The sequence below is a fragment of the Neolamprologus multifasciatus genome, chromosome 15 (genome assembly GCF_963576455.1).
Source record: "Neolamprologus multifasciatus chromosome 15, fNeoMul1.2, whole genome shotgun sequence".
Classification (NCBI taxonomy): domain Eukaryota; kingdom Metazoa; phylum Chordata; class Actinopteri; order Cichliformes; family Cichlidae; genus Neolamprologus; species Neolamprologus multifasciatus.
Window position 1 is genome coordinate 12,456,000 of NC_140453.1, and position 14,389 is coordinate 12,470,388.

At 41.6% G+C, this 14,389-nt stretch overlaps 1 protein-coding gene across 7 annotated transcripts in view; it reads right to left on the reverse strand.

The window, feature by feature from the left end:
• Positions 1 to 14,389, reverse strand: part of syne1a (spectrin repeat containing, nuclear envelope 1a) — a 156,154-nt gene that overhangs the window by 93,199 nt on the left and 48,566 nt on the right. For all 7 annotated transcript variants that reach the window (XM_085131862.1, XM_085131864.1, XM_085131863.1 and 4 more), the window contains 22 exons: positions 13,962 to 14,118; positions 13,183 to 13,410; positions 13,002 to 13,100; positions 12,671 to 12,858; positions 11,366 to 11,489; positions 11,113 to 11,279; positions 10,811 to 10,964; positions 10,017 to 10,672; positions 9,532 to 9,711; positions 9,274 to 9,427; positions 7,644 to 7,802; positions 6,864 to 7,046; positions 6,671 to 6,772; positions 5,294 to 5,497; positions 4,635 to 4,842; positions 3,865 to 3,977; positions 3,362 to 3,567; positions 3,089 to 3,250; positions 2,713 to 2,992; positions 2,378 to 2,550; positions 861 to 1,170; positions 580 to 744 (listed from right to left, as the gene is read on the reverse strand). In XM_085131862.1, coding sequence (XP_084987988.1) covers positions 580 to 744; positions 861 to 1,170; positions 2,378 to 2,550; positions 2,713 to 2,992; positions 3,089 to 3,250; positions 3,362 to 3,567; positions 3,865 to 3,977; positions 4,635 to 4,842; positions 5,294 to 5,497; positions 6,671 to 6,772; positions 6,864 to 7,046; positions 7,644 to 7,802; positions 9,274 to 9,427; positions 9,532 to 9,711; positions 10,017 to 10,672; positions 10,811 to 10,964; positions 11,113 to 11,279; positions 11,366 to 11,489; positions 12,671 to 12,858; positions 13,002 to 13,100; positions 13,183 to 13,410; positions 13,962 to 14,118 — 4,372 coding nt within the window. The remainder of the gene's footprint in view (positions 1 to 579; positions 745 to 860; positions 1,171 to 2,377; positions 2,551 to 2,712; positions 2,993 to 3,088; positions 3,251 to 3,361; positions 3,568 to 3,864; positions 3,978 to 4,634; positions 4,843 to 5,293; positions 5,498 to 6,670; positions 6,773 to 6,863; positions 7,047 to 7,643; positions 7,803 to 9,273; positions 9,428 to 9,531; positions 9,712 to 10,016; positions 10,673 to 10,810; positions 10,965 to 11,112; positions 11,280 to 11,365; positions 11,490 to 12,670; positions 12,859 to 13,001; positions 13,101 to 13,182; positions 13,411 to 13,961; positions 14,119 to 14,389) is intronic.

Genomic DNA, 14,389 nt, shown 5'->3' on the forward strand with positions numbered 1-14,389 from the left:
GTTCAGATAATTCAGCAATCAGTTATCTCCGCAAGAACTGGGCGTGGATTAAAAAAACAAAAAACAAAACAAAGAACAGCACACACATTTCAAGCATGCAGAAGAGCCAAAGACAAATTATTCTTAAATAAGTTAAACATCGCTTCCACACAAGAGTCGCTGATACTGCACTGAGAATCATTATGTCTATATTGGGTTTAAAGAGTTAATCCTTCTTTAATAGATGTGTAATTAGTGCCTGTTACACATCAATTATCCCAACAAATTCCCACAAGATGTCCAGCCAAGTTATAATTCTCAAATAATCTAAGTTTATAACTAAAAGACAATACAACCAACATGTACCGCGTGCTGTTAACATGGAGTGGCTCAAGAGATTTCAGATTATGTCAAATAAATTTTAGATTCTTTAGCTGATACCATTTTAGCATCCGTGTACTTGTGTCTTTTCTACAGTTTTATCACTCAATTTATGTGGGCTGAAATAATCTGCAACTCTTTATGATTTGTCCCCAAAAAAGGGCTGTAAGCACAGAATGGAAATGCTTGAGGTGACCAACAAATGTTTGTCTTCCTTACCCTAACTTCTGACAGTTTCTTTTTGATGGATGTGGAGTCTCCTGATGTGTCAGACCAGTGCTGTAGCTCCTCCCCTGCAGTCATTAGCCAATCAGTGAGCTCTCTAACGGCCTCCAGGTAGTCCTGGTGCTCCAACACCACTGCCTGTGCCAGACGTACTCTCTCCTATAGAAGAAACACAAAAAATGTACGCGTTATATTACCGAAAGCCTTGATCAAGGTGAAAGAGGTTGAAGGTCGTTTACATTGTAAATTAATAAATAAAGGCAGATGTTTTGTACCTCCACCAAAGCTGTGAGGTTGTCAAACTGCACCTGCAGCTGGGTGCGAGCACCATGGTTAAAGCTGGCATCACCAGTCTTCTTGAAGAGTTCTCTGGCTTTTTCCTCCAGTGTGGACAGCGCCATCTGGTGGTCTTCTAGATCAGCCAGCAGAGCACGGAGTCTCTCCAGCTGTGAGGCTTTTTCTCTAGGTCCTGGCTGAGGGGTGAGAGGGGCACACACCTCCCGCTCCACAACCTCCATCCAGCAGCGCAGTTGGGCGGCACTCTCAAGGTATCCTCCCCACTGAGACACAGTCCACTCTAATCGACTGGAGACAGAACAGTAGATCTCTCATTAATCATACACTTTTACATATTGTGTAAAAAGAAAACAGAAAAAAACCCACGTGAAATCTTTTCCAACTACATTTGTAGACTGCTTAATTTAAATCTTGGTGCATAAAAATCTTTTTACACCTTTTTACTCTCCTGTACATTTGCAGCATTGCAGAAGAAGCACAAACTGGCAGTAATACTGGCTTAAAGCCTTTCTCCCCTTTTATCAGGAGGTTCAAAACACACAAGGACACAGACACACACCCATAATTTTCCTTGCCATCTGTTACCCCTGCCTGTGCAAATAGTGCCAATATCCACATACTCACACACACCTCTAATTCACCTGCTACCCCTCGCCTCCTGTTACCCCGCTCCCCTTTCAACACAAACACGCCGCATGTGTGACCCACTGTTTGCCATCCACCATTTAGTCCCTAATGGGATCAATTTTCTTTCTAGGAGGGGCCATAATTGGTCAATTAGACACACACACACAAACTGATGCACGTGCATGCCGTCACGCACGCACACAAACACACCCGAGAGCTCATACTACGACACATCAGTCACAGTTGGAAAATGAGACACATACTTCTCATTATTAATTTAACCTAATGGTAATTAACAGCACCGACACATCAATCTGTGGTGATGAAAATAACCTGTTCCTAAGAGAGAATTTTTTTTTTTTTGGCAAACAGAAAAATCCTCTCTTAAATGTTCATGGGCAAATGTTTCAGTGGCAGAGAAATGGGGATTGACTGGCATTTATATTGAGCTCATCTAGTCTCACTGACCAGTCAAAGTGCTTTACTCTACAAGCCAAATTTACACACATCCATACAGTGCTTTTTGAATTTTAAGCACTTTATCTGCATCACATCCATGGCCAATTTAGAACCAGGAATTTGCCGAACATGCATATTTTTGCATACCTTGAGGAGTACTCAGAGGAAACCCACCCACGCACAGAGAGAACATGCAAACTCCACACAGAAAAGCCCCGGTTAGGGTTCAAATGTGGAAACTTCTTGATGTTAGGTGACAGTGCTAACCAAAGTGCTTTATCCAAAAGCATACATGTATTCTATAACTGCATGCAAAATTAGTTAAAGGCAGGAATGCTTCTTTACTCATTAGATTATCATTTGTAGTTTATAACAAATTGTAGGTGATAGTTAAAGTGAGTAGTTGTACCTGTGGCAACTCATGGCTGTCACAAGCAGTGTAGCCCATGCGTCCTCCAGTTCCTGCAGCTGAGAGCGAACCACTTCCTGTCCGGCGGCGCCATAGCTGCGCAGGGCGAGCTCACCTTTACCCATTGCCATATTTAACTTGACCTCACCCTCTCCCTTCAAAAGCAGGATATCCTGTGCAAACAGACATTCAGAGCACAAAATAAAAATAAAATATATGTAAATATATCTTAAGCAAACAGCCCCCTCTTGTGTTCACTGGAAAAACTAGATTGTAATAAAGGTGAATTACCTAAATAAAGAATACATGCAGATGTAGTCTTGTTGTCCTCTTACCTGCACCGTCTCCAGCCTTTGCTCTAACTGCTCTTTGGTCCCCATCGTGCTGTCGACTGTACCCAGTCGCTCCTGGATCTCCTCCAGCCAGGCCCAAACCCCCTGGAGAGTGTCTCCAAAAGCCTGGCTCTCCTGGCAGCCTCTGAGCCTCTCCCTGGCTGCCTTCAGTAGGGCCTGGTGCTCCATCTGTAGCTGGCCTGTTACTCTGACCTCTCCTCCTGACCCCCGGCCTGCCTCAGATAGAACCTGGGCTTCCTGGCAGAGTTGCTCAATAGATTCCCTTACAAAAGAAAATGATATATTATTGTTCTGAATATTCAGTAACTTATGCTGTGACATATATAGCATATGGGCACAGACACCCTCATATACAAACCTTCTTTCTGTCAGTTCCTTATGGAGTTGCTCCATCCTCTCCAGCTCTTCTGTGGTGTCTGGGGCTCCTTGCTGGCTTTCTCCCCCAAGAACTGGCTCAGCCTTAAGGCTGAGATCCATCTGCTTCAGCCAGTCTCTTATACCCTGCACGCAGTCGTCAAAACTATGGGAAAAGAAGGGAAGGAAGAAAAAAAGAATTAATGAAAGCCATATTTCTATTTGATTTAAATTCCTTTGTATAAAAGCAAGAAATAACCATAAGTGAGGGTGTTACTTTTTCAGAAGGCCAACGCTCTCCTCCAAGTCCAGCTTGCTCTGATAACAACCATCCAGAAAGCTCCTCCACTCTCGCTGGCAGGCAGAGAGGTTCTCTTGAACCTGCACTGCTCCAGCTTTAGGTAGGTGGAGCTGGAGTTTCCCAGCCTCTTTACAAACCTGAGAGAGGCGCTCCTCACCCTCTGAAATCTGCTGAAGTGATACCTGTGAACATAGGATGCGTCTCTAAATAAAGAGCCAAAATCTTCAGATCGGGACTTTTTTGTGTGTTTTCATCCATGTAAACAACTCAAAGTGTTTATTATTTACAAGCCCAGTTTAAACTTATGACTTATACTAATAGATTATGTGGAAGGTACAGATATATGTTTCTAAAAATATAAATTGTTTATACTGTAGCATGCTCATATCAACAAGTCAACCTCCTTAGAACTTTTAAGTGGAATATGCACTTCATAGCCCTTACATCTGCACAGGGAAAAAGAGCAACAAGTAACGTACCTTTAACCTTTGTAACTTGGCTCCTAAGAGGACAACATCTCCTGACTGATTAGAGCATTCTTTCAGCTCCAACTTCAGAATCGCTAGCCAGGATTTGAAGTCTTGGACAAGCTCTGATTGAGGGAACAGGAAGAAGAGATGAGTTAAAAGCTGAAGAAACATACAGCGACAAGTCGAGGAAGACGGATGTGTTGCAGATTATGGCAGAAAAAACATTTTAAAGTGAAGAAACCTGAAGAAGAAGTGTGAGAGCAGGCAGTGTGTTAAGGCAGATGGAAAGTGTGGGCGTGTCCACGCTATGGAGTGCTAAGTTGCCTTGGCAACAAGCCCAAAATGAGTCCCTCGAGAGCAGATGTGACGAGAGCGACATTACTCTCCGAGGCACAGGTGTGTGTCGGCGCAGTGAGAGTGCACCAGTGTACCTGACAGCATGTGTGTCAATGGAGTGTGGGCTGTAGTGGGCGGATTGAGTGCGCTCTGGGGAAAATGTAGGATAATCAACAGCAAATCTGTTGCACTACTAACACGAACAAATGGCTCTGCTTCGTGTAACAGTGCAATGTTTGATTGGGTGATTATGGCTTTTTAAGGGTTATTAAAATTTTTAATTTGTCCTCATCAGGGAATAAGTTATTGCGGCTACTTACTATTACTGATAGATAAGATCGCTCGGTGCATCAGAATGAAGAAGAATTAAGCACCTTTTGTAAATTAGCTGATACATCATCAATGCCACAAACAAAATCCGAGCAAAACTGATGATCGCTTACCGTTGAAATGGAGCTGCAGACCGTCCTGCAGGTTTCCTCTGGTCTTGGCACAGCGTTGGGAAACGGTCTCGGTTCGTTTGGCAATGGAGGTGAGATCAGACGAGAGGCGTGACAGCTCCTCAGAGGGATGCGATCTGCACAGAGCAGTCAGGGCATCTCTAGCCGAGTCCATGTCTGCCCTCTGCTGCTGCACGACACTCTGCAGGTCCTGGAAATGGACCACAGTGCAAATAATTCTGCACGTTTATAGCTATGTGCTCTGTATGTGTTGTACTGTGTCTATCCTGCAAATGTGTCCTAAGGCAACAGTCTCTTCTAGCAGAACGGATGCTGATCTGTTGCTGGTTTGACATCTGTCCTCCAGAAAAGCATCACTAATCAGGACAGGCGTTTTCCTTCAGTAATCAAAATTCTATGATGTAAACATTTCTTTCCTTCTTAAAGGAAAGAACACCTACTACACCGCCTATGGTGCTCAGAGTTTTATTAGGGAAACACTTTTGAGTAGTTTCCTGCTAGAATAACAATAATTAGTACATTATGATTAGTTCCTCTAACTAATTAGGTAATAAGCTAGTTGCAGGTGTGTAAATAAAATAAACTTTGTACAGTTTTTTGTGAGTTTTTCTGTCTTACTGAAGGAACCGATAATGCCATACCTTAACAGTGCCAATGTCTTCAGGGGAAGTAGTTTTGGTGAGGTCCGATAAGGAACCCTCGACTGCCTCCAGCCGCTGGGCCATCTGGGACATGAGGTCCTCCAGTCGCTCTTTCTGGAAACTGAAGTAGGTCAGAGTGTGCTTGGCCTGATTGTACACCTCCTCAGCATGGGCCATTTTCTTCCTCAGATCTGACTGCAGGACCTGGCGTGTGAAAATCAGTTTTAGTCACATTTAAACAACACAATAGTATGTTTAATTATTGGTCCATTACGGTTTCATAGATTTGATTTACGGTTTCATAGATTTGTGACTATAAGTTCCTCCTGAGTAGAAGGTACAGATACTTTATTTGTCTTCAGCTCAACTGAGAGCGCTTATTTGTAAAGTTTAAGTCAATCAAGAGGCAATTTGGAGCAGAAATTCTAGGAGTGAAGCATGAACCAAATAAATCAGATGAAAGTAAATTACACAGGGATCAAGGACCATGGCTTTGTCCAAGATCACAGAGGGATTTATCACTATTTTGTTTGTTCAAAGCCCTGGCCCTATAAATGGGAAAAAAACTGATGCACTCTTCCAGGCAGCCAGCAACAGGGGGAATTAGTACTCCTGCAGAGGACTGAGGGAAGTGGAAGGGAGAGGCAGTATAGCATAGCAAATTAATTGGAAGAATAATGAAGATAAATGTGGCTTCTGCTGATGTGCTGTACTATGGTAAGGAGAGATGGCCACGAAAGAGACCCCGAATTAATAGAACGGTTATTTATAAACAAGAAAAAACTGAGAAAAAAAATATTTCAACCACAGGTGTCATAAGCTAAAAATAAATAGGTAAGTCAATAAATTGTAACGTACATGGGTGTAAATATGCTGTTTACACCACTACAAAACATGTTCTAAACACACAGCAGAGCTTGACTGACACACTAGTACTGCCCCTTGGCTACAGCAATTAAATGGCCCCTCCTTTTATCTGCCACGGCTGTCACCTAATCCTCCTGATGTGTCTCTGTCACATAATCCCGCTGGTTTAGCTGCATGTACATTAATGCACTGAGCTTTTGCACACCGTCTAACATTTATAACTGCTTAGCACTCTCAAATGTCCCTCTGAAGCTCTTAATGTAAACACAACAAGAGCACAACAGCAGTGGCAACAGGTGTGGGTGAGAGGAGGAGGGTCACTGGATGCAGGAAGACTGAACCAAGGCGCAAAAAAAAGGTCGTCAGCACTCTCAGGATGTTTCAGTGTCTACTTATTCTATATGTAAAATCTGCACATGATCAGAGAAGAAGTCTGGGTTCCACATATTGTGGTTTTAATCTTTGATGAATAATACCTTGCATTATTTTTCTCTTCTCCTATACATTCACCTGCATTTGTAATGGGATTTCCTGCAGTCTGGCTCGAGCCTTCAAATCTGCCACTCTCTCCTCCAAAACATCCAGCATGTGCTCCCTCTTTTCAACCTCCTCCTATGAATCAAAGTGCAAGACAATGAAATAACATTCGCCGTCATCTGAGCAAACATTCATTTGCGCACACTTTCACGCAGCATACTCTGACCTGGAAGGTCGCAAGCTGGGCCTCTGTCTTCTCCTTGTCACTGAGACTGGCAACAGCGTCGGTTAGATCAGCGATGGATCCACTGGTCCACTGGTTGATGTCCTGCTCCGCGGCCTTGAGGTCATCCCAGAGTTTCACACAGTAGCCTAATCTTTCTGTATTGGTTTGTATTTTCTCTGCGATCTTAAAAGAGAAAAAGAGAGACCAGGAGACTATGTGAGGTATGTAAGAGAATAATACATCTCAATCAAGAGGAGAGGAAGGCCCACCTCCTTTGTGTTTGGCTTTCTCTCTGTAACAGGGGATGTATGCTTTACAGGGAGATGGAAGAAAATCGCTGCCTAATTAGTCTGACAGATGTGCAAGTGAGAAGCGAGAGAGAGAGAGACAGAGACGCAGATAACCTGTCTAGACTTGTTTATTTCTCTGTCTCATTTTGACAGCTGAGCAGACAACAACAACTCAAAAGAGGAGAAAATGTAGATAAAATAAAAGAAAAAGCAGGGAAAAAATATAATTGAAAAAAGTGACGGCGCAGGTGTTCAGCAGAGATGTTTTTTATACTCACACAGATTTGTTCATACCCTTCATGGTTATTATTGTACTTCAGGCCCAGACTCGGGGAAAACACCATTTATAGTTTATGGCTTTTTTCAGTTTTTTATTTAGATTTGGAAAATTCTGGGAAACTTTTTGATGTTACAAAAATATTTCACTTCAAAACACCTGAAATAACAGAAAGTCAGTATTGTGCATTTATCTTTACTAAAGACTACTCACCGCCAGCCACTGCTCTCTAAGTGTCTCTGTGTCTCTCTGGATGGAGGACATTTCACAGTTGGGAACCTTCTCCAGCTCCCTCTGCAGGTCCTCGACCGTCCTGATGAGCTGGTCCATGTCTTCCTGTTTTTCTCTCAGTTCATCTTTTATGGCTTTATGCTGAAGAGAACACAGCAAGGGAAATGGCAACAGGAGGGTGAGATACTGTTCAGTGGGGAGGTAAGACAGATTTGGTTTGCTAAATAAATATAAGACAAGTTTCTTCTTCCTCCACCTCCTGTTTTTTTCTAATATACAATAAAAACAGTCAAACCACAGAGAAAGCTGTGAAACTTTTCAGACTAATTTCCTTGATGAAAACAGATTATTACTCACTTAAAACTCATTGAATTACCAGAAAATGACACTAAAGCTGATTTTTCTTCTTAGCTCATAAAAACATTCTTACATAAGATTTCATACAAAAAATAAATCATACTTGGATCTATCATATCCGGTTTTAACAGTAGTAGATATTTTAACTCATCATAGCAGGTAAAATCACAATGAATAAACTCTTTCGACCATCAAAAGTTCCAACAAGTCATAACAATGAGGAATGGATACTGTCCTTTTTGACTCCATAACAAGGCTCACAATTAAAGTTACCAATTTGATTACTATATAAATTACTACTGTATAAATTCTTTACAATTAACAATAGGTTCATTTCATGTTAGCTCATCAAATCCCTCACACCAATCAATAGAACTTCTCAAAAACTTGTTTTCAAACGCTTTTTCTAGTAGCCCTTTTTAAAATTGTGCTATTAAAAAACTACTTAAGCATGGCATTCAATTGTTATTAAGTATCTGGTACTATGGCTCTATGAACATGAGGATAACTTAAGCTAACATACAATGATGTAACTCCAATCCCTGATGTCAGATCTGTGGAAATCATAATTTTGAGCTGATGAACTGATGTTTGTTGATAATTTCTCATATACAGGGCACATCTTTTTTTCTTTTTTTTTTTAAACAGTCCAAATCAGGTGAAAGGTTTTACAGAGATTAAAGATCGGATATGAAACCCCTACCACAAAACAAAAACCCACATTTAGACCCAACTTCAGTATAATTTCTTCAGCCATGACACCATGTACAAAATATAAGCTAACTTAATTAGAAGAAGCAGATTTCTCTTAATATTATATCCCAAATTTCTGATAATCATTTTTCACATTTTGTCATTATGAGTTTTATAAGGCACTCGTTTTTATGTATAGCAGCCAAAGACTGTTTTGAAAGCAGAGCAAGATGTTTTCATTCAATTTATCCACCCTTCACAGCCAAGTTTTTTTCTGGCCAAGAAGAGAGCATGTGTGCTGGGTGCCTTTGCAACTATCCCTAATCACAAAGTAGTAACAACCTATAAAAAATTGAAGCACCTGGGTCAAGTAGTTTTCTAGTTAGTGGATTTTTTTAAATGTCGCTCATCCCTTGAATTATTTCTTTTGTATTTATTTAGAGAAATTACTTTTCCTTGTATATTTTTCCCCAAGCAAATCTGTGATGGTCATTTTTTTTAGTCTGATGCACAGAAATGTAATAATTCAATACTTTTCTGAGAATAAACATAAACTACTGACTTGCGTGAAAGTCCTTTTGGCTTCCTGAGCACTGTGGTTGTGGTCGGGCAGATTGTGAGCGACGGCCTGAGCGCTCTCCATGAGTGTGGTGAGGATCGACTTCAGGTGGTGGAACTGGCGAAGAAGATCTAACACAACTCCACTGTGTTCCTGACTGCATGTTAAAACAAATCAGAAAACGTCAAATATATTATTTTTTAAAGCAGGTGGTAAAAGATGGAAAAAAAACAGATGGGTGAGAGAAAATTAATCTTTTACCTGTTGATGATTAGCGTCCTGACGTTATCCCAGGCTGTCTTCACCAGAGCTACCTCCCTGAGCGCTTCTCCTGCCAGCTCACTGTCTCTCTGGGCCAGCTGGTTTCCCTTTTCTTCTAACCACCGTTGGGAGTGCTGCAGGGACTGGAGCTCATCCTCCAGCTGGACAAAGAAACGCATCCTGGGAGAATAGATGCAGAAGAAAACAATGGAGATTAGTAGCCTGATTCCAACATATTACATCTCAATTTCCAGGAGATTAAATGTGTCTGCCTGTATGTTGGCTTCTGTAATAGACAATAGACTCTGGCATACAGTAGATCTTTGAATCAAAGGTTCATAGTAGGCGGTAGAAATGCAAAAAGTAGGAATGAAGCAAGGACTGACAGCATTATTACTACTGAAAGCCGACATTACCAACTGTGCCGACACTATGAATACTGATATATTTACTGGGCTGAAGTGTCAAAATTTAAATGAACAAACCTGTTGTGAAAGGCCTGTACAGAGCTCTCTCTGATGCCCTCCTGTCTTGCATCGTCCAACAGTTTCTTCAAATTCTTCATCACTTCTTCTCTTCTCTCTCTGAAGGAGCTCCACAAAGCCCCTAAAGCATCCGCTTCACTTTGTCTCCACCCCACACCCCTCTGCACCTCCTCCAGAGCCATTGTCAGGGCCACCGCCTGTCCTCTGCAAGATGTTCTTCCCTGAGGATGGCTGGCATTTTTAGATCCCCTCCACTCTGCTCCACACAGGTGCAGATGTGCTTTGCTCAGCTGCCCATCTAACCCGACAGCTTCAGCCTCAAGTCGGGCCACTTCTTTAGCCACCTCTCCTATTTCGCGATGCAGCTCTTCAGCTTTGGAAGGGTCCCAGCTCCCTCTGCCCTCCACAGCCTCATGAAGGCGACGCACGGCCTTAGCAGCCATTTTATGCTTCTCGAGGAAAGTGTTTAACTCGGTCAGGCACTCTTTACGAAGCAGCAGGAGACGTTGGGATTCACTGAGAGGTTGCAGGCAGTCCTCTCTCCATGCCTGGAGCTGCTCTTGGGCCTCTGGGGTGGAAGAGCAAAGCAGCAAGGACTCTTTTTTATGGAGAGTCTCTCTCAGTGATGCATTCTCCTGTCGCTGTGCCTCATGCTCCTGCAACACGATTGTTCAATTAGACACATTTATGTGAGCTCCAACAGCAATCGATGCAACTTGTTTACTAAAACTGCTCCAATATACATACAGCCTATAAAGGACATCAGAGTTGACAGCAAATTATTGATCTCTCACCTTCAGCTTAATAAACACAGCCTCAAGATCAGCAATATCAACCTGGGAAGAGCTTCTCAAGAGAGACAGGAAGTTTTCACTCCACTGGGTAAGGGCCAGCAGTGCCTGATCAAACTGCTCCAAGTGCTCCAACTGCAGCTCCAACCGCTTTATCCTAAAAGTGAGGGTGGGAAAAGCATGGACTGAGAATATGGAAGTGACTGTTTTAAATGTAAATTTAAAAAAAAATGCTAGGATCCATTCACATACTGTAACCCAGATATAAATAAACTATATCATAATCAATCACCCTAAAAAAATACCTGTGTAATATGCTGTTCTTCACAGAAGCGCATCTCTCCTGTAGTTGTGTGAGATCATCACTGAGCTCCTGGATACGAGCTTCGGGTGCCGTGGGGTACAGGCAAAGCCCGAGATTCACGAGACCCTGATGGAGAGTCTCGTGTGACACCGTCTCTACCTGCATTTCCTGGATAGGCATAACATCAATGCAAATTAGATAAAATAACAAAACTTTCTTGTAGAAACAAATACAGAAAAGTAAAAAGATTTTACCTGCACATTTTGTAATTCATTCCTAAGCTTTACTTTATCTGCAGAGAGCAGTTCGGTGTCTGGGCAGCACACAGACTCACACCTGTCCAGCCAGCTTTTCATGGACAAATTTTCCTTTTCATATCTGTAATGCAGATGTTGCATGTATTAAAATCAAGTAAAATAGAAGTTGCATCCCCTTAGGACACACACAATTACAAGTTCACTTTTTTTTCCTTTTTTCCTTTTTTTTTTAAAAATCTGACCAAAGCCTAGTATCAGTGACAAGCTCATAATGGGGCAACCATATCTTCCCAGTGCACCCAGTGCTGGACGTAATCCCTTATACATATACCTGCAGGATACAGGATGAGGCTAACTGCAGAGACACTAAGCTGCACACACACACAAACAGACACACATAAACTCTGCTGAAGTTTAGTGGCAAAAACATAATTGAGTTCATTTCAAAAAGAGTCACCGGCTGGGTAAATAAAAGGAAGCGCTAAAGCTTGGGCAATTTAAACAGCCACCATGTGGCTAGATCATTATTTTCTCCTCACGCCTAAACAGAAAAGAAACAATCACTCCGGTGAAGGACTATTGTGTGACAAAAAAAAGCGATAAGAAAGCATATAATTAGAATAGAAATGCACTGGCTGACAGGGGGACAGACAAGATCTCGCTCTTCCACATCACACTAAGATGAGAGACAGATTCAGAGGAATAAAGAGGAAACTGGCACAGACAGAAGCAGAAACAGCATATGCACAATAGAAGGGAAAATGGCATTTGCTTATTCAACTGCAATAAGGTGCTGTAGGTGTGTGCTAATGGAGACTACAGATGTTTCTCAAAAAAATGGCTTATAATGTATTTCTCCATTTTTATAAATGTACTTTTTGATTTTATGTTTTTTTTTCAATGTGGCAAAATCTGAAATATTCAAACAGGCCTGTTGTAGGTGTTTATCTATACAGCACCAAATCACGACAACAGTTGCCTCAAGGTGCTTTATATTGTAATGTAAAGACCCTACAGTAATACAAAAGTGTTGAAGGGACACATACACCCGAAACCCTGCTTTGGGCCATACCAAAGCATAATAAACTCTAAACACTAAACTAAATGGATAAATCTTCACACATTACAGTGAACAGTCACTCATGCCTTCAGTTTAACAATTAACACTCTTTGTCTAGCATTTGTCTCTTCTATCCCTAAACAACTTTACATTAACACAAAGTTGATGTGGCCCTCCAGACAAAATGAGCTTGACATCCCTGGTCTAGGACAAAAGCAACCACATTTTGCGGTTTATTGTACCTCTGCCACAGAGCTAGAAGGCTCTCTAACATAGATTTCTTTTCTGAAGCCTTTTCCATTAACTCTCTCTGCTGCTTCTGGAGGTTAGCCACTTCTTCCTCCAGCTGGCTGCCCTCTCCAAGCCTTTTTGTGGCCGAACACAGGGCCATAAGCCTGGGCTTCAGAAGCTCAACAGTCTGGCAGACCTCCTGGGATAAACACAAAAATACTTGTTATCAACTGCACATTAAGTAAACCTTTGAAAATACAACATAATAACATGGCACCACTCTGAAAAGGAAGCCAGTGATACTTATTCATGTATCAAAGAGGTGCCAAGTTGTGCTCTTACAATGTGATCCTGGAGGGCTTTGTAGGTCTCTAATGACGATACGCAGCATGTGATCAGACAGTCCAGTTTTTCATTCAGATCACTAACTGTTTTCTTAACCTGATAATAAAAATAAAAATGTCAGTTTGTATTGTGTAATAAAACACCTTTAATAAAAGTCAAATTGTGTGATGCTCTAAACCTGTTCAAAATTATCATTGCATCTCTGCCTGTAGGAGGCGCTCTGGTTGAGCTGCACGCCAAGCTGCTCTGCTCTCCCCTTCAGCTCTTCCCAGTATTGTCTCGTCTGGTTAAGTTGCGCCCGGATGCGACCGGCCTCTCCAGAAGTCACAAACCTGGACAGAGCCTCACAGTCGGCCTCCATGAGGACAAGAACCGCCTTTCTCTCCTCTAAAGCTTCCCCCACAGCCTGGAGAGATGCAATAAAAGAGGAATTCAACGAGGGAAAGCATACAGGAAATTACGACGATAAAAGATCGCTCTTTCAAGAAGAAATTTATTTTCAAACTGAGAAGAAAAAAAAGGCAGATAATGGCAGTATCCTTTTTTTTATAAAAACCATCATGAGAGTGACAAGTCTGGGATTAGGCATATCAAGATTATATTTTATTAAATATGATCAATTTATTTCCTTTAAATTCCAGCCTCTGCTACAGCACTGACCCAATTTCCCTTGGGGTTAGATTAAAATTTAATCTCATTTCATCATAATCGTAATCATTTTAGGCCACAGTGATACTGTAAACTACAGACATAAGACCAGACAGCAATGTGACTCCAGTTTAACTGAAGCAACCAAAAAATATGATGAGTATTTACTTGTGAAGATATAAAAAATATTTAAAGAGTTATGTAAAAAGTGTGCAGTGAACTGCCTCACCTTTGACTGACCTCTAATTGGAAACCTTGTGATCAGGTATACAATGTAATGCTGTGATAGAAATATAGTCCTGCACAAACCTCTACAGCGCTGATGTGTTTGTCTAAAGGATCAGAGGAGGAGAAAATGTTGACAGCCTCCAGCTCCTTCTGTTTCTGATTGATCCAAAGAAAGAAGGCCGCTGATTCACTGCTGAAGCGCTCCCACCACACAAATATCATCTCCAGCTGGACAACACTGGGACACATGAGATTAGGCAACAGCCCAAGGTCAGAATATTGGAATGAAAACAAACAACCAGACAATAGCATGGATGCAATTTGCAGGTGAATGCCAGACAGACATCATATGTTGGCAAAATATAATTTTACATTTTGATACTTTAGGTTTTTTCAGATTAATATCACAAGTTTGTTTTTACACTTAAAGCTCATTATTGGGCACTCGTAGAACTGCTGGTTAAGGCCCGTACCACATTTCAGACCTTTATTGCTTGTCCCCATCTCCA